This window comes from Chrysochloris asiatica, unplaced genomic scaffold (genome assembly GCF_000296735.1).
Source record: "Chrysochloris asiatica unplaced genomic scaffold, ChrAsi1.0 scaffold00022, whole genome shotgun sequence".
Taxonomy (NCBI): Eukaryota; Metazoa; Chordata; class Mammalia; order Afrosoricida; family Chrysochloridae; genus Chrysochloris; species Chrysochloris asiatica.
The window spans coordinates 25,987,088-26,006,418 of NW_006408540.1; the positions used below are offsets into that span (position 1 = coordinate 25,987,088).

The window sequence follows — 19,331 nt, forward strand, 5'->3', positions numbered from 1 at the left end:
TATATATATATATTTGTTGTTGCTAAGTACCATTGAGTCAATTCCGACCCATAGCGACCCTATATAGGGTTTCCAAGGAGCCACTGGTGAGCTTGAACCACCAACCTTGCAGTTCAAACAACTTTGCAGTCTGACGCATTAGCCCACAGCACCACACCAGGTCTCCATATGTGTGTGTGTGTGTGTGTGTGTGTGTGTATGGTTTCCAAGACTGTAAATTTTTAAGGGAGCAGGCAGTTTCATCTTTCTTCCAAGGAGCATCTGATGGGTTTGAACTCCATACCTTGTGGTTAGCAGTGCAGTGCTTATCTTATATTGCCATCAGGTCTCCTTCAGTGCTAGTAATTCATTGCATTGTAATAGTTAACTCAATCCTTAGACATAGACTTAGAAATGAAACTGTCTCGTTTTGAATCCCGGATTTACCACTAAGCATGCTTATTAACTTCTCTATTCATCAATTTCCTCATCTGGAAAATGGGGGTTTTAATAATAATACTTACTTAATAAAAGGATTGGAGTCCTGCTGTGGCGCTGTGGGTTAATGCACCAGACTGCAAAGCCGTTTGATACTGCAAGGTTGGTGGTTCAAGTTCACCAGCTGCTCCTCGGAAACCCTACACAGGCTCACTATGGGTCGGAACCAACTTGATAGCACTTAACAACAACAACAGTGGATTAGAGGGAATATATATATATTTATATGTATATATAAAGAGAGAGAAAGAGAGACTCCTGGTATATCGCTGTAGGATCAGCACTGGAGTTAGAATCACAGGGTCGGCAGTTCAAACCCACCAGCTATTCCTTGGAAACTCTTTATACAGGGTTGCTTTAAGTTGAAACTTACTTGATGACACAACAACATAAGGTTTTCATTGCAACCTATGGTACCTCTGGGTAGGTTTGAGCCAGGTACCTTTCAGCTAGTTGTCCAGCAAATGGATCGTGCCACTTGTTGGTTGCCGTCAGGTTGGTTGCAAATCATAGTGACCCTATGTAAGGTTTCCAAGGAGCAGCTAGTGAGTTTGAACTGTCAGCCTTGTGATTCAAACCGACCTTGCGGTCCAGTGCTTTATCCCTTAGTGCCACACCAGGACTAAATATAATTAGCTATTTTAAGGTAACAGTATTTTTTGCCAATTTCATTTATTTAGGGGCTTGTTGCGGATGGGGAATTTATTTTTTTTAAGTTATCTTAATAGACATACAGTGTAATTTGGTAGTCTGTTACACACAGTCCCCTTGTCATTGTCGTTAAGTGCCATCAAGTCAATTCCGACCCATACTGACCCTGTATCCAAGGAGCAGCTGGTGAGCTTGAACCACTGACCTTGCTGTTCAAAGGACTTTGGAGTCTGCCACACCAGGACTCCTTACTTCCCCTTAATTGTTTGTTTTTATCCCTACTCTCCCTTAGCCTCCTATCTCTTCTGTCTTTCTACCTCCCCCTTCTATTTTCCCTCTTTCCTTACCTCTTTGTCCCATTCTTACCCACTCTTCCTCCCTTCTTACTCTTTTCTTTCTCCTCTCACCTCCTCTTTTCCACTTCCTGTCTCCCCACTGGTCTCTTTTCCTTTCTGTCCTCATCTTCTGTGCCCTTTTCATTATCTCAATTTAGTATTTCTCCTTCTTTACCCCACTTTCCTGAATTCTCTTTTTCTCATTCCTTCCCTACCTCCCTGTACTCCTTTCCCTCAATACTCCTTTCACTTTGTTGTTCTGTCATCCCTCCCTTTCCTTAAAAAAGAAAAGTGGCTGTAATCTAAGCTTACTGTAACCTTCTGTTCTTCATTCTGGTTTCTGAAGTATGTATAATGTTACCAGTGAAATGTCTTTGTTTTCTACCCCATTAAGCTCTTCCTCTTTCTTTATATGAAAAATAACTGAGACATATTGTATGAACTCTAGATTAAAATTCTACCTGTAAAAGAAGCTTCTCTCTTTATTTCATTCTTCATCAGACTCTAGTGTACATGTTAATTCCTTAGAAATAAGTAAGACTCTTTGAGAAGGTTTCATATCAAGTTATTAAAAACTCCTTGTGTAATGGTACAATGTAGTCCAAAGTTACAACAAAGAAAGGATAGTTCCTAGAAGGAATAAAATACATCTTCCCAAAGTTCCCATTTTCTTTCCAAAAAAGGTTAAGAGAGAAAGACACTCAAATGATAAGATTTACTAAGTCAGCATAACATTATAAAAATAAAAGAAAATGTAGAATACAGCAATCTGAATTTTATTTCTTTGTTCTGGTAGGTTTTAATCACCAGTCTTTTCAATAACAGACCACTACTTTCACCCTCTGTGCTCCCAGGGCTCTTTTCAAACTCAGTAGAGTTGACTTACACATTCACAACAATTCTTTAACTTAATAAAGCCAGCTCCAAATTTTAACGTTTCTTTCTGCTTTTCCATTTTGGTTTTTTACTTTACTTCTCTTACTAATTTTCAAAATTTTGTCCTTTGTATTTGTAATTAATATTATATGCACAGGTTAGTTTTATTTTCCTCTAGGTCGATATTTCTAAATATGCACAAGCATAAGGATAACCTGGGATATTTGCAAAGTAAAGTACACTGATGTAAGGCCCCATTATAAACATTCAAAGAATCTCCAGGATAGCCTAGCAATCTGTGTTTGAAGAGATGACTGTTACAGCAGTCAAGTTTCGGAAGCACAGCTATTAGTGCAGAATAGTCACTTTGCAAGACAACTTTTATATTTCATAGCCAGTAAATCATTTGAATTTCTTTTCATAGTGAAAGTCATTGTTTAGTTTAAATGAAGTTTTCAAAGTGTAATTTCAAATTGTTTTCAATTCTAGCTTGCTTAGACAATCATAGATTTAATACATTTCTGTAACCCACTCAGGTCCTGCTCAGGTTCCAATGATGTCTCCAAATGGTTCTGTGCCTCCTATTTATGTGCCTCCTGGATATGCCCCACAGGTATGTGTTAATGTTATTTCATGTATATATCTTGTTGTTATTGTTGTTAAGTGCCATGAGCAGGTTCGGATTCATAGCAACTCTGTATAGGGTTGCTGAGAGTGGCTAGTGGTTTGAACTGCCAACATTTTGGTTTGCAGACCAGTGCCTATTTTACAGTACCACACCAGGATTGTGTGTTGTTAAGTTCCATCAATTGGGTTCCGACTCATAGCAATCCTGTATAGGATTTCCAAGGAGTCGCTGGTGGGTTTGAATCACAGCCCTTGCAGTTAGTAGTCCAGTGCTTATCCTATAGCGCCACACCATGACTGTGTATATGTGTGTGTATGTGTTTATAGACATATAGATAGTTAGTGACAGTAAGCTACTCTCTGATTAGCTTTGATTTTGATGAAAAAATATGTCAAGATTACAGATATTTAAGGTATAGTGTATCTTTGGTAAATCTGTTTATTTCAAGGTTATTAATATATTTATGTATTTGGACTTATATTTGCATATTGAGTTATAAAAATTAATTTGTTCTAAAATTGTGTCTCCCTAAATATGTAAACAATATAAATATCTTAAGTTGCAAAAGTGCCTTAAATAGCTGTTTGTTTTAAGAGTGTAACCCAAGACAGTGCTTCTGGCTTTACTCATACCGTGGCTCACAGAAACTCATGATAATTATATGGCACGTTATATTAGTAGATAAAAGAGAATTTAGACCTGCAACCCTAAAGGCTGAGGAGATCATAATGTCACCCATTCCTGCACACTGATGAGGAGCTTTGACTTCAGGAATAAGACATAGCTCATTATTTACACATGCAAACTGGATTAGATTTTAAAATCTTCCACTACTGAGAGTCTGTGTACTCTACACTCATAGCATCAAATCCTTTTTTGAAATAACCACTTTCTTTCCTGGTACTAAATCTACACTTGAAGTTTCCTTCAGGCCTTCTCTTACTTTATGCCTGATTATGCCAGACTATCAGTAAGATAGTATGGTAGACTCTGCCCGCTATAAATCCCATTACTATATGAGGGAAATGGTTAAGTGCTGGACTGCTAACAAAAGGTAGGCAGTGCAAACCCATCCCCATCCAGTGGCAACTCAAAAAAGGTGTGGCAATCTTCTTCTGAAAGGTCATAGCCTTGAGAACCCTATGGAGCACAGTTCTGCACATGGGTTGCCATGAGTTGGGACCAACTCAACAGCAACTAACAATATGAAGGACAGAGTGCTCATATATACCAGGCATTCTTGTAGGTACTTGGGCTAGATCTCCATGAATAAAAGAAGCAAAGATCCTTGTCCTGTGGAGTTTACATTCTGGTAGGGAGAAATAAGCATAATAAATGAGCAAACTATACAGTGAATCATATGGGGGGTGGGGGTGAGAAAAATAGAACTGATTAAATTTTTAACTGGGGGGTGGGGTGGGGTTAGTATAAACCTCATTGAAAAGGTGGACATTTGAGTAAATTCTTGTAGGACAAGTTGTTGTTGTTGTTAAGTTCCATCGAGTCGGTTCCTACACATAGCAACACTGTATAGGGTTTCCAAGGAGCAACTGGTGAGCTTGAACTGCCGGCCCTGCAGTTCAAACAGATTTGCAGTCTGGCACATTAACCCAGAGCACCACACAAGAACTCCGTAGGACAAGTAGAAGTTAGTATATACATATGTGGGTAAAGAGGAAAGATGCTAGCAAAATAAACCAGTACAAATGGGCTAAAATGAGCACGTTCCTGGGAACAGTATGGGGGCCTGTGAGGCTGACAATGTACAAGGCAAAATAGTGAAAGGGAATGAAGTCAAAGAACTAATATAACCAGATCATTACTTATCTTTATATCCTTTATTTCCTCCATGCTGAGTACAGTGTCTGTCATATAGTGTTGTTGTGTGCCATCAAGTCAGTGCCCTGTAGGGGTTCTTAGGCTGTCATCTTTATGGATGCAGTTCACCAGGTCTTTTCTCTCTCTCTCTTTTTTTTTTTTTTTAATGTTTTATTGTGAATTATGTGATAGTTTACATGGGAGAACATTAACTTTACATTCATCCTATCGTATATCATTTCATTGCCATGATTACAGTCCCCTCCATGCATCATCAACCAACCAAAGGTTATATACCCTGCAAACCTGCCCACCAGTTGTCAGCACACAGCCCCTCTCCCTCTCTGGGTCTAGAGTCCTCAGCCGCTCCATCTCTAGTGTCACTGTTTCTCTGGGTAGGGTCCCGCACTCTGCTTTTCTCCCTTGATGGTCCTAGGGACCTCCGCTCCTGGACTACAAAATCAACAACTCCCCTCCTTTTGCTACAAAACTTCTATCTTTACATTTCCAACCCTCACAGTCAGTCCTGATAGCAGTTATTCACTATTGTACCACAAGAGTCCTATCCTCATCTCCTATCTTCGGCCCTACACAGACAGATTGGATACTACTCAGTGGAGAGTCTACCTTCCTCCACGCCCTCTGGACCAGGTCTTTTCTTTTATGGAGCAGCTTGTAGATTAGAACTACCGATCTTTCTATTAGCAGCTGAGTGCTTAAACATTTTTCCAAAAGGACCTGTTTATAATATAGCATAAGCTCAATAAATATTACAAATTAAATTATCCAAGTTGAGTTCTTTATCTTTAGACTTAGAGCTACCAAAATAATCTTCTGTGATACATCACTAAAGCCAGCAATGATGAGATTGAAGAATTCTATCAATTCAGTCTAAAATTGATCAAACATCAAGAAGCACCAGTCCCTGGAGAAAGGGACATCATACTTGGTAAAATGGAGGATCAGCAAAAAAAGAGGATGGATTGGTATAGTGGCAACCGCAATGGGCTCAAGCTTAACAAGGAATGTGAGGTTGACACAGGACTGGGCAGTGTTTTCATTCTGCTGTTCATATAGTGTCTGACAACCTTAACAACAAAAATATTGCACTTTATATTTTCATTTTTGTGCTTATGAAGAGTCTTTAGTTGGCATTGTTGTCCATTGAATGAACTCTAGATTATTTTACATTTAAGGCCTTAACCAGTTCTGTCTTAGTTTGTCTTTGTACCTTTCTTTCTCTAATATTTCTCCCAAACATGACTTTTCTCATTCTCACTTTTGATGTTGTCCTTTCTAAATAGCTTAAATGTTGTTACGCATTCCCCCATCTCTGACTGTTGAAATTCTACCCCATTCTTGAAGGGTGTAGATTAGCTTTTTTGTACCGTTTTATGTGTATGTGTGTCATACTACTTAATATTATAGTTGATTATGTGTATATTTTTCTTCTACCAGGTTTTTAAATGTCCTGATAGCATAATGAGTTACAAGTTGGGTGGCTAAACACAAGGTCAGCAATTTGAATCTACCACATGTTCTGCAATAGAAAGATGAGGCTTTCTGCTTCTGTAAAGATATACAGCCTCAGAAACCTTATACAGGGTCACTATGAGTCAGAACCGACTACACAGCACACCACCACCACCACCACCACCAAAAGCACCACAGGGTTTTAAGTTCCATGAAGATTGTAGGTGCCTTGTCATTATTTAATGTTTTTGTGGTAACTCAGACATAGTAGGTGTTCCATAAATAAATGAATTTAGCTATAATCTTTCATGAGAATTAAGTGAGTTACTACTATAAATCTTTATTTAGGATCAAGATTATCTTTAGAAATTGTATCATTTTCAAACACAGAAGAGTAATGAAAAGATAAAAAATCTAGTCTCCTAGTATAAGAGAATATAAGTACCTGTTATATATAAAATTATATTCTAGCTTTTTTTTTTTTTTTGCATCTCTAGAAACTCCCCTTCCCCAACACACAGAATTTCTGACTTTAGAAAGTACTTACCAATAAGAGCCAGGTTTTCAGCACAGTTAAACACTTGATAATTATCCAGAACTTGACAAATAAGCAAGCATAATATTTGCAAATCTAAAAGCTGGGAGTTGAGCCAAATGTTAAGATACATAGATGGCATTGATAAAGTACAAAGGCTAATCAGGAGCCAAATACCACAAACACTAAAACCATGAATAGCTAGACTAAGATATCAAATTAAGGGAAAGGGGAATCACAACGTAAATGGTGACACAGAAAGCAAATGGTACAGGAGTAGGAGGAACTCAATTCTATGGCAAACAGTACTAATTTAGTAGTCCCTAGGAGTCCTGGTGTGACACTGTATGCTAAGCCCTGCTGGACTGCTAACCACAAGGTCAGTAATTCAAACCCACCAGCGTCTCCTCAGAAACCCTATACGGGGTCACTATGAGTCAGAACTGACTTGACGGCACATTAACAGCAACAGCAAGGAGTCCTGGTGTGGTTCTGTAGGGTAAACACTGGCCTGCCAACCACAAGATTTATGGTTCAGTCCCACCAGTCACTCCTTGGAAACCCTAGTATAGGATATCTGTGAGTCAGAACTGACTCGATGACACTTAACAACAACAAGAGTAACATGGAATAACTGGTATGGTGCTGTAGGATAAGCACTGGACTGCTAACCTCAAGATCGATGCTTCAAACCCACCCAGCCACTCCTTGTGAACCCTGTTACAGAGTCACTATGAGTCGGAATGGACTCAACAAGAGTAAGTAACAGGGGTGCTCTAGTGGCATAGAGGGTTAAGCATTAGGCTGCTAGCCATAAGGTCAGCAGTTCAAACCCACCAGCTTCTCTGAGGTGAAAATATGCAGCTTTCTACTCCTGTAAAGATTTACAGCCTCAGAAGCCCTATGGAACAATTCTACTCTGCTCTTTATGGTAGCTGAGTCTGATTCGACTCAACAGCAATGGGTTTTTTATGTTCATAGTATCATACTGCAACACAGAATAACAATAAGTTAGTGATGAAGTTAATAGTTTACCAAGAAGAGATTGTAGACTAATAAAACTCCTAAAAGACATTTAAAGTTTTCTCCTTTTTCATTTCTTGTAATAGCTTCTCTAACTGTTGTTTATGGAATGTAGGTTGTTATGGTGATGACTAAAGTACCTACCAGGGAAGGGAGGGGACTGTAGATCTCATAATATGAAGAAAGGGATTATGTCAACTTCAGGACACTCTTGAGCTGGACTTTATACTTCATTTTGCCTCTATGTCAGCACACAGCAGTGAGGTCAGTAAACTTTTCAAAGATTTTGCAAACACGTCTAAGCTCAGCCTTCACTGTCTTTCTTAGGCAGAATAGCCAAAGGGATGAGCATAGTGCTTGTGGAGGACTGGAAGGTAAGGGGACCTAGAGGTTTAGATGAAGATAGAGAGGTATTATCAGAGTAACAGAGCTGAAGAAAAAGAAATTTGTAATCACTGACATGGCTTGTGTGTTTGTGTGTGTATTTATATATATAAGATGTTTATAGTCTGATTAGTTAGAAATACATGTATTATTTAAGAATTTAAAGTTGAAGTAGTTTGGGTTCATGGTGAGACCATAGAAGGTTACAGTAGGAATAGAGGGGAAACATAGAGGACGTTATAAAACCCAAGTAGCTTGATGCTGTTTAGTGGGTTGGGTGGATAAAGCATTCTAGTAGAACAAATGGAATACATATATTTCTGACCATTCATTCAACAAATAACCTTTTAAGCATCCGCCACAAACTAGGTACTGTTAGAAGTATTGGGGATAGAATGGTGAACAAAACAGATTTACCATTGAACTTATATTCTGCTGGGGAAGGCACATGTAATATGAAATGTCAGATAATAAACACAACCTCGTTCTTCTACAGCCCCTCTCCATTATGTCTGTAATCAGAAAAGAAAGGAAAAACCAGACTTAGCCTAATTAGAAATTAGGTAGCAATTGTGTTTAGGTGTTCAGATTATGCTGATAGCCTCGGTTAATATTTGGTTGTCTTATATATGTTTTAATTTTAATTAACATTTGAATTATATTTTATCTTTATCTTTAAATGTTCTTTCTCAGCAGCAAATAATTTAGATATTCTTTTTTAACTACATGAAATCTTGTGTGTTGTTTTTTAAAGACATTGGGTGCCTATGAATTCTATGCCTACAGAATATATTTAAAAGCATAAAATATGAAGACATTACCTGAGTTAAACTAGTTGCTTCTCTTACTATCTATGTTACTTGCTGTTGAATATGCGTATGCTGCAAAGAGAATTAGTGAAATAGGAGAGTGGCTGGCAGAAGCAATAAGAGCAATGGAGTCAAGAAATCTTTTTTTTTTCTTTTTTTGCAGCCCGATTTGTAACCACTATGAATGTTAAGGAATTAAATAACTTTGCTCATGGTTCGTCTTTTAGGTCTTCCTAACCTTCCTTAAAACTCTTGATCCACCAGGAGCTCTGGTAGCGTAGTGGTACAAATCGGGCTGCTAACCTCAAGGTCGGCAGTTTGAAACTACCAGCCGTCCTGCGGGAGAAAGATGAGGCTTTCTGCTCCCATAAAGATTTACAGCCTTGGAAACCCTGTGCAGGGTCACTATGAGTCAGAACCGACTCCATTGTACTTAAAAACAACAACAGCATTCCCATAAACTTGTTGCAAAGCCTCAGTGATATGGGAATATGTCCTTTTGAGTTTTGTTAAAAATTTGAAATTAGCCTTGACCTGAGAATTGTTTTTTTCCATGGCATAAAAAGTTTCTTTTCGTTTTGTTGTGTTTCAAGGCACCTTTTTAAAGTCCTGATGTGGCACTGTAGCATAAGCACTGAACTGCTAAACCACAGGTTTGAACCACAGTGGTTCAAACCCACCAGCTACTCCCCAGAAACCTTATACAGGATCTCTAGGAGTTGGAACTGACTCACTAGCACTTAACAACAACAACAGTGAGATTAACACAAGTGTTATTGCTGAGAGAGTTTTTCTTCAGGCATCTGCTGTTCATAGAGACATGTTTAAGCACATTTTGTTTGGAATAAACCCATGTATGTCTGAGCTGGAACCCAAGTAGCAGCACTTGTTAACTTACCCTCATAGACCTCTTCTCACCACCTCCACTGGTACCACACTCATTCAAGCCACCATCATCTCATTCATTGATTGCTGTAGTAGCTTCTTAAATGGTTTCCCAACTAGTGCCCTTGCCTCCCTACACTTTATTCTCAACTCAGAAGGCGTAGTAATCCTACCAAATATACATATGTAGCCGTATTTTTTTCAACCTGACACTGTAGACATTTTGGCCTAGATAATCTTTTGTCTTAAAGGGGGGTGGGGGGGTGCCCTATTCATTGTAGGATGATTAACAGCATTCCTGGCATCTCTACCTACTGGATGTATTTACTGAATGCTTTAAAGTCAGAAAAGGTATGCACATGGGTTTATGATTTATACTTAAGTCAATCTGAGAAACTGGATTATATGAAGAAGTGGCATGAGGATTGGAGGAAAAACTCATTCATTAACAGCCTGTGATATGCAGATGACACAACATTGCTTGCTGGAAGAGAAGAGGACTTAAGGTACTTATTGATGAAGACCAAAGACCACAGTCTTTAGTATGAAGTGTACCACAATATAAGGAAAACAGAAATTCTCACAATAAATAAATAGTATTAATAAATGGACCAATCAGTAGATAAACAGAGAAAAGATTGAAGGTGTGTAAGATTTCATTTTGTTTGGGTCCACAATCAAGTCTCATAGAAGTAGCAATCAAGAAATCATAGAATTTGTTGCATTACGCAAATCTTTGCCAAAGACCTCTTTAAAGCTGTCACTTTCAGAACTGAAGTGTGCCTAACCCAAGCCATGGTATTTTAATTTGCCTCATATACATGTGAAAGTTGCACAGTGAATAAGAAAGACTCCAGAAGAATCAATATGCATGATTTATGGTGGTGGCGGAGAATATTGAAAATACTGCGGACTGCCAGAAGAATAAACAAATCTATCTTGGAGGAAGTATAGCCAGAATGCCCTCAGAAGTCAGGATGGTGAGAATCTGTCTCTCATACTTTGGACATGTTATCAAGAAGGACCAGGCCCTGGAGATGAACTTCATTGTTTCTCATACTTTGGACATGTCAGGAGGAACCAGTCCCTGGAGAAAGACATCATGCTTGGAAAAGTGGAAAAGCAGAAAAAAAGAAGATCCCGAACAAGATGGATTGGCACAGTGAGAGTAACAGTGGATTAAAAGTAACGATACTTGTGAGAATGGCATAGAACCAGGCAATATTTTGTACATAGGGTTGCTCTGAGTTGGAACTGACTCAACAGTACCTAACAACAACTTGTAATTTAGGCTATCTAAACCTTATAGTTTGGATTCCTGGTGTGGCACTGTGGGCTAACGCGTCAGACTACAAAGTTTTTTGAACTGCAAGGTCGGTGGTTCAAGCTAACCAGCTGCTCCTTGGAAACCCTATACAGGGATGCTATAGGTCGGAATTGACTAGACAGCACTTAACAACAACAATAAACCTTGTCATTTAGGCTTATCTTGGTGTGGTGCTGTGGGATAATGTGCTGCACTGTAAGTTGGTTTGAACCGCAAAATTGGCAGTTCAGGCTCACCAGCTGCTCCTCAGAAACTCTATACAGGGTGTCTGAGAGCCGGAACCAACTTGACGGCACTTAACAACAACAGCAACAAACCTAAATAAGGAGTCCTGGTGTGGCACTCTTGAATAAGCACTGAACCGCAGGTTGGTTTGAACTGCAAGGTCAGCAGTTCAAACTCACCAGCTACTCTTCAGAAACCCAAGATCAATATGAGTCAGGACCGACTCAACAGCACTAAACAATATACCTACATAAGGAGACTTGGTGGCACTGTAGGGTAAGTATTGGACTGCTAACCACAAAGTCAGTCAGCATTTCAAACCCACCAGATGCTCCCTGGGAGAAAGATAAGGCTTCCTGCTGTCGTAAAGATGTAGTCTCTGAAACCCTGTGTAGGGTCACTATGAGTCAGAAACATCTTGATGGCAATGTGTTTGTGATTTTGGGTTTTGAGAACCTAAATAGTATATACCTATAGCATAGTGGTTACAAATTAGGCTGCGAACCTCAAGGTCAGCAGTTCCGCCGTAGAAAGAGGAGGCTTTCTGCTCCCGTAAAGATTTACAGCCTTGGAAACCCTGTACTACGGGGTCGCTATGAGTCAGAACCGACTCCACGGCACATAACAGCAACAACATACTTAAGAAGCACATAGATGTTTATATAGAGATTTTCTTTACTATCCTTAAACAGAGTAAGGGAGTGCTGGAATGGCTCTGTAGGATAAGCACTGGACTGCTAACTAATAATAGGTCATTGGTTCAGATCCACAAGTCGCTCCTGGGTAACCCCATACACAGGTGCTATGAGTTGGAATTCACTACATGGCACACAACAACAAACATAGTGGAATTTTTGTTTTCTAAAAATATTAGTTTACCTTCCAAGAACACTTTACATTTTAAATATTTTCTGTTTCCTGGGGAAAGATATTTAGTAGGTATTTGTTATAGCTCCATAATGATCATTTACATTTAATTTTTAGTAGTGGTGGTGGTGGTGATGTTCCATGGAGTCAGTTCCAATTCATACAACCCTGCCAGTATAGGGCTTCCAAGGTTGTAAATCTTATGGGAGTCCTGGTATGGCACTGAATGAATAAGCACTTGACCGAAAGGTCGGTTTGAACCATAAGAACCCTATATGGGGTTGCTATAATGACTCTACAACACTTAACAGCAGTAAATCTTTATGGGAATAGAAAACCTCATCTTTTTCCTGTGGATTGGCTGATCTTGCCGTCAGCCCACTTAGCTACTGTTGTTGTTGTTGTTATTAAGTGCCATCAAGTTGGTTTCGACCCATAGCGACCCTGTATAGGGTTTCCGAGGAAGCTACTAGAGCCCTTAATTTTTAGTGGAGTAGCTAAAGATTCCTAATTTTGAAATAAAGCCTTTCAGGCTTTTTTGTATGTACTAATCACATGCACCTCCATTGAGTTTCAAAGAAAAGAAATCTATCACTTTTTTGAAAATGTGTACGTACAGTGTGACCCCTATAAAACCTGTGCTGTTTCTAAGCCTCAAAGCCATAGTTAATTTTTCACAATTGTTAATAAACATTTGATGTTTGTCTCTCTTGAAATAATCCTCAGTTATTAAAATTGTTCTGTTAATAGTCATAGGAATCTTATATCTTAAATTCTAAAATATGGTTGTTCTTTCTCATTCTGGTACCAGGACCCAAGATTTTGCTATGGACTCCCCATCCACCCTTTTTTGTTGGTGGGGGGGGGGGCGGCTGTCTTTCTACAGCTTTTCAAAGAGCACAGTGGCTCTGTACAGTAAGCATTGGACTGTGAACTATAAGGTTAGTGGTTCAAGTCACTAGCTGCTTCACAGGAGAAAGATGATGCTTTCTATTTCCAAAAAGATTTATAGCCTCAGAAACCCTATACATGGTTGCTATGAGTTGGCACTGATTAGGCAGCACTTAACAATAGCAACAAAAAAGCTTGCCCTCCCTTCCCTTCCCCTACAATATAGAAAAAGAGATTATTTGCCTGACCCTTTTAAGTCTAACCAAAAGTTCTCTCGTGTCGCTCATTAATTTGTTGCCCTCAGTAAATACAATGAGGCTTCAAAATGTCCATGGAAAGCTTTCATTATCTTTTTAATTACATTTTTCCACAAACTTTCTTTTGAAACCCCCTCTTACACTTAACACACAGAATAAATACCTAACATCATTGCTCATTTTTGCTTAAATTATTATTTAGCTGGTGTTATCAGTGTTTCATGTTCCAATTATGAGACACTCAGTCTCTCATACTTTGGATATATTATCGGGAGGGACCAGTCCCTGGAGAAGGATATCATGTTTGGTAAAGTGGAGGTCCAGTGAAAAAGAGGGAAGCCCCCAACGAGATATATTGACACAGTGGCAGCAGCAATAGGCTCAAGCATAGAAGCACTTGTGGGGATGGCATAGGACAGGGCGGTATTTCGTTTGGTTGTTCATAGGGTCGCTATGGGTTGGAACAAATTCATCGGCACCTAACAGCATCAGTATTTCAAAATTTGTATTGCATTGTTTAACAAAAGCTACTTCATGTTGTTCAGTGCTAACATATATATATCTAATGTATGGGAGTCTTCAGAAGTTTATGGAAAACTGGAGTTAAAAGATAATAGAATTTCTCCATCATTTTTTTTAAGCCACTTCACATTTAATAAATTCTTTTCATGTTGAGTCACTAAAATGTATTGATTTAATGGTATAAAATTTCTTAATCTATTTCAAAAGAATTGCTCATATTCAACAAAAAAAGCATCTAATTTTGTAGGTTATTGAAGACAATGGTGTTCGAAGAGTTGTTGTGGTTCCCCAGGCACCCGAATTTCATCCTGGTAGTCACACAGTGTTGCACCGTTCTCCACATCCTCCTCTGCCTGGCTTCATTCCTGTCCCAACCATGATGCCCCCTCCACCGCGTCACATGTACTCACCAGTAACTGGAGCTGGAGACATGGCAACACAGTATATGCCACAGTACCCATCTTCACAAGTATATGGAGATGTAGGTAAGACATCTTACAATAATTCTATTTTATTAAGTTGTATATTCTTTACTTATATAGTGGATATTGTTGCCATTAGTCTGAATCATCTTAATGGTAACTGGTTTGTTTTGTTTGTACTTTTTAGTAATTATCAAAAGAATCAACAGTATTTATATTGCATTTTCTATCATTGCTGATGTCCGATGGATCTTGGCTGAAAACAGAGAATATCAGAAAGATGTTTACCTTTGCTTTGTTAACAACGCAAAGGTTTTCAGTTGTGTGGATCATGACAAGCTATGGACAACATTGCGAAGTATGAGTATTCCAGAACACTTTAATTGTGCTCATGAGGAATCTGTGCCTGGACCATGAAGCAGTTGTTCGAACAGAACATGGGAACACTGAATGGTTTAAAATTCAATAAGGTATGCAACAAGGTTGTGTTCTTTCACCATGCTTATTCAACCTGTATGCTGAGCGAATAATCCAAGAAACTGTGTTGTATGAAGAAAAACATGGCATCAGGATTGGAGGAAGACTCATTAACAACCTGCAATATGCAGATGATACAACCTTGCTTGCTGAAAGTGAAGAAGACTTAACATTCTTATCAACAGAGAAAAGATTGAAGTTGTCAAGGACTTCATTCTTCTTGGATCAACTGTCAACACTCAAGGAAGCAGCAGTCAAGAAATCAAACGACATATTATTACATTAGGCAAATCTGCTGCACAAGACCTTTTAAAAGTGTTGAAGAGCAAAAGATGTCAGCTTGAGGACTATGGTGCGCCTTACCCAAGCCATGGTATTTTCAGTAACCTCAAATGCATGCAAAAGCTGGGCTGTGAATAAGGAAGACTGTAGAAGAATTGATGCTTTTGAGTTATGGTGTTGGAGAAGAATATTGAAAGTGCCATGGGCTGCCAAAAGAACCAATGGATCCGTTTTGGAAGAAATGCAGCCAGTGTGCTCCTTTGAGGCCACGATGGCCAAACTTCGTCTCTCATACTTTGGACATATTGTCAGGAGGGACCAGTCGCTGGAGAAAGGGTATCATGTTGGTAAGGTGGAGGGTCAGAGAAAAAGAGAAAGACCCCCAACGAAATGGATTGGCAAAGTGGCAGCATTAGAGGGCTCAAGCATGGCAACAATAGTGAGCTTGGCCCAGAATCGGGCAGTGTTTCATTCTGCTGTGCATAAGGTTGCTATAAATCGTTACCAACTCAATGGCATGTAACAACAACAACAATGACTAAAGATTGTGAACTTTTCTTCATATTTGTTGGATGCCCTAATGTCTTCCTTGGTGAAGTGTCTGTTCATGACCTGTGCTCATGTTTTATTTGGGTTATTTGTCTTTTTCCTGCAGAGGTGTTGTAGTTTCCTATCTACTTTAGAGATTATTCCCTTGTCTGATACGTTATTGCAAAAGTTTTTTTCCCATTTTGTGGGCTCTCTTTTTACTCTGTTGGAAATCTTTTGAAGCACATGAATTTCTAATTTTTATTATGTCACAATTATCTATTTTTGTCTTTTGTGCAATTCTCGTAATGTTTGTCATGAGGCTGAATATGTTTTTACTGTAGTGTTATGTTACAAGTGTTTATAATACTCGTTTATACTAGTTTTCATTCAACACTGATAAATTAAAACTTCTTTCCTGAGAATTTTGTGGCTTTGAAAAATAATTTTACATTATAGATGTTAGATTTAAAATTAAAATAAACTTGGGGGAGCAGTTGATTCTGTTACATTGCTATGTGACTTTTACTAAAATGAGGACATTCTTGTAAATCACAGCCTTGAGTTGATATCTAAGATGTAATATTTGGTGCTTAGATTCTGTTGTTAGTAAATGGTCTCATTTGCTTCATTTTTCTAACTCCAAAATTTTATTTTTGAGTGATGGTACATTTCCCCTTTGAGTCATAGGGAGTTTATTAGCAGGTGGTGTCTTTTCTTTTTATTTGAACGTTGAAGGAGATGTGCAAAATTACAGTTATAAAAGAGTAAAAGAAAATAGCTACACAAATCATTTCAGATCTTATTCTCTAACTAAGGTAATAATCATAGCATACTGCCAAACTATTTCTATGAAAATTAATGGATAGGAAAAGATGGGGCAAAATCTTTTTATGTATAATCATAATCAAGAACAAAGCTTAGTCTATCATTTGGTAGAAACAAATAGCTTTGTTTTGCAAAATTATTCTTATGAAATATTTTATAATCCATTTTTTACAACATCATAGATTTGTTTTTTATTCTTTCTTATGTCATAAACATATTTACAGAAAAGGACCTTTCTAACAATGTTTATTTCTTTCTTTGTAGATGCTCACTCAGCACATGGAAGGTCTAACTTCAGAGATGAAAGATCTAGTAAAACATACGAACGTTTGCAGAAAAAATTAAAGGATCGCCAAGGAACACAGAAAGATAAAACGAGCAGTCCACCATCATCACCCCAGAAATGCCCTTCTCCCACAAATGAACATAATGGACTTATAAAAGGACAGAGTGCTGGTGGTGGGAACACCGGATCTGCAAAAAACAAATCAGGGAAAGGGAAAGGTGGCATACAACTTGATACAGATACAGAAGGTAACAAGTTAAATAACATCTGGCTATTCCTAACTTTTCTTTAGTTTATCCCCTTACATCATTATTTAACTTAGTAAATGTGCATTCTAACCCTTCAATCATTTTTATAAGTTACAGATTAATAGCTTGTTGTTGTTAAGTGCCGTTGAGTCAGTTCTTACTCATCATGACCTTGTATAGGGTTTCCAGGGAGTGTCTGATGGGTTTGAACTGCTGACCTTATGATTTGCAGCCCAGAGCTTATCCTACAGCACCACACCAGGGCTCCAATTAATAGTGAAACACTTCATAAATATGAGGGGAAATTTTGGGGAATTGTTACCTAAAATATTTTATCGATCTTTAGGCATTCCGTTTCGTTTTTGACAACTTGCAATTTTCCTAGATTGATATTGTGCATTCCATGTACCTATTATTAATGGATGTTTGCAGCTGTTTCTCCTCATTATGAGTTGTGCCCCATCAGCAAATAATGGTCCCAAAAGCTTTAATCATTTCCCATCATACAGTCAACTCTACTTTGAGGAGGAAATTCTTTCCCAGTCATATATTGAGTGCTTCCTATCTGTGGGGCTCATCTTCCAGCACTACATCTGATAATATTCTGCTGTTATTCATAATGTTTTCGTCTTATGATTTGCTGCTATTCATAAGGTTTCAGCGACTAAACATTCAGAATTTTGCCTTTTCTTCTTCCTAATCTGTCTTGGTCTGGAAGCTCTGCTGAAACCTGCCCACCATGGGTAACTCTTGTTGTTGTTGTTGTTAAGTGCCATCGAGTCGGGTCCGACCCATAGCGACCCTGTACAGGGTTTCCGAGGGTGTAAATCTTTACGGGAGTAGAAAGCCTCATCTTTCTCCCGCGGAGCGGCTGGTAGTTTCGAACCGCTGACCTTAAGGTTCACAGCCCGATTCGTAACCACTACGCTACCAGAGCTCCTTATGGGTAACTCTACTGGTATTTAAAATACCGATGGCCATAATTTCCAGTATGATAGCAACATACAAGCCACCATAGTGTGACAAACTTGCAGATGGGTCATGTATGGTTTATTAGCAACATTTATAAAATTGGTTTTCCATATTTCTTGAGGATTGCTGCTTATTCTTGCCAGTACTGATGGTTCAAAAGAATTAAGCTAACTTTCAGGTATATTATTAGAAGTCATAAATTATGGTCAAGCCAGTTCTCCAATTTTGGGAACCCACAATTAAGACATGTCATGAAACAAATAGTTAATTTATCATTAATTGGTATAAGGTTGGCAAATGAGAACTTTTTAAAATGATCATTTATTTTTGTAATTCTTATTTCTATAAAATAAAAAATAATTTTAACTTATTGACTGCCTCAGATATATATATATATATATGTTGTTATTAAGTGCCATCAACTTAGTTCCAAGTCATAGTGACCCTGTATAGGGTTTCAGAGGAGCGCCTGGTGAACTGCCCCATATTTTTGGTAGTGGTGGGGGTGTGCGGGTTTTCGAGGCTATAAATCTTTATGGGAGCAAAAAGCCTTATCTTCCTCCCACAGAACAGCTGTTAGTGTCGAACTGCTGACCCTGAAGTTAACACCTGACTCATTACCACTTCGCTACCAGAGCTCCTTTTTACATATATTTTGTAATGGTGTTTTAGGGAGTCCTGGTGTGGTGCTGTGGGTTAATGCACCAGACTGCAAAGCCATTTGAACTGCAAGGTCGGTGGTTCAAGCTCACCAGCTGCTTCTCAAAAACCCTATACAGGGTCACTATGGGTCAGAATTGACTCGACGGCACTTAACAATAACAATGGTGTTTAATTAGTGTTAAGTTACAAAAATACTGAAGGACTACACAAAAAGCTAAGTACATATGAATTTAGGTCTTAGTTTGGTTTCATAAATCAAAAACTTTTTCCTTTTTTTTTTAAGAAAAAGATGCCGAAACTAAAGCATTTGAAGCACTTCTTTCCAATATTATCAAACCAACCGTAAGTATCTTGTATATTTTCTTGATGATTATATTTTGTATATTCATATAAAATTTTGGTGTATTTTTACCCTGACCTTATTTTAAAATTAATTATGTATTGAGAATGGAATGTAAAATGGGTCAGGAAGAATGTAACGTAAGGTGAGATATATTAATTAATGAAGCAGAATATACAAAATCAATAATCCTTTTTTTTTTTTTTTTGGAGTCCTAGTATGATGCTGTGAAGGAGCTCTGGTAGCGTAGTGGTTACAAATTGAGCTGTGAAACTTAAGGTCAGCGGTTCGAAACTACCAGC

At 38.3% G+C, this 19,331-nt stretch overlaps 1 protein-coding gene across 2 annotated transcripts in view; it reads left to right on the forward strand.

Moving 5' to 3' along the window:
- FNDC3A (fibronectin type III domain containing 3A) overlaps positions 1–19,331 on the forward strand; it is a 340,392-nt gene that overhangs the window by 215,397 nt on the left and 105,664 nt on the right. For both annotated transcript variants that reach the window (XM_006837646.1, XM_006837647.1), the window contains 4 exons: positions 2,876–2,952; positions 14,231–14,468; positions 16,785–17,054; positions 18,973–19,031. In XM_006837646.1, the coding sequence (XP_006837709.1) occupies positions 2,876–2,952; positions 14,231–14,468; positions 16,785–17,054; positions 18,973–19,031 (644 nt within the window). The remainder of the gene's footprint in view (positions 1–2,875; positions 2,953–14,230; positions 14,469–16,784; positions 17,055–18,972; positions 19,032–19,331) is intronic.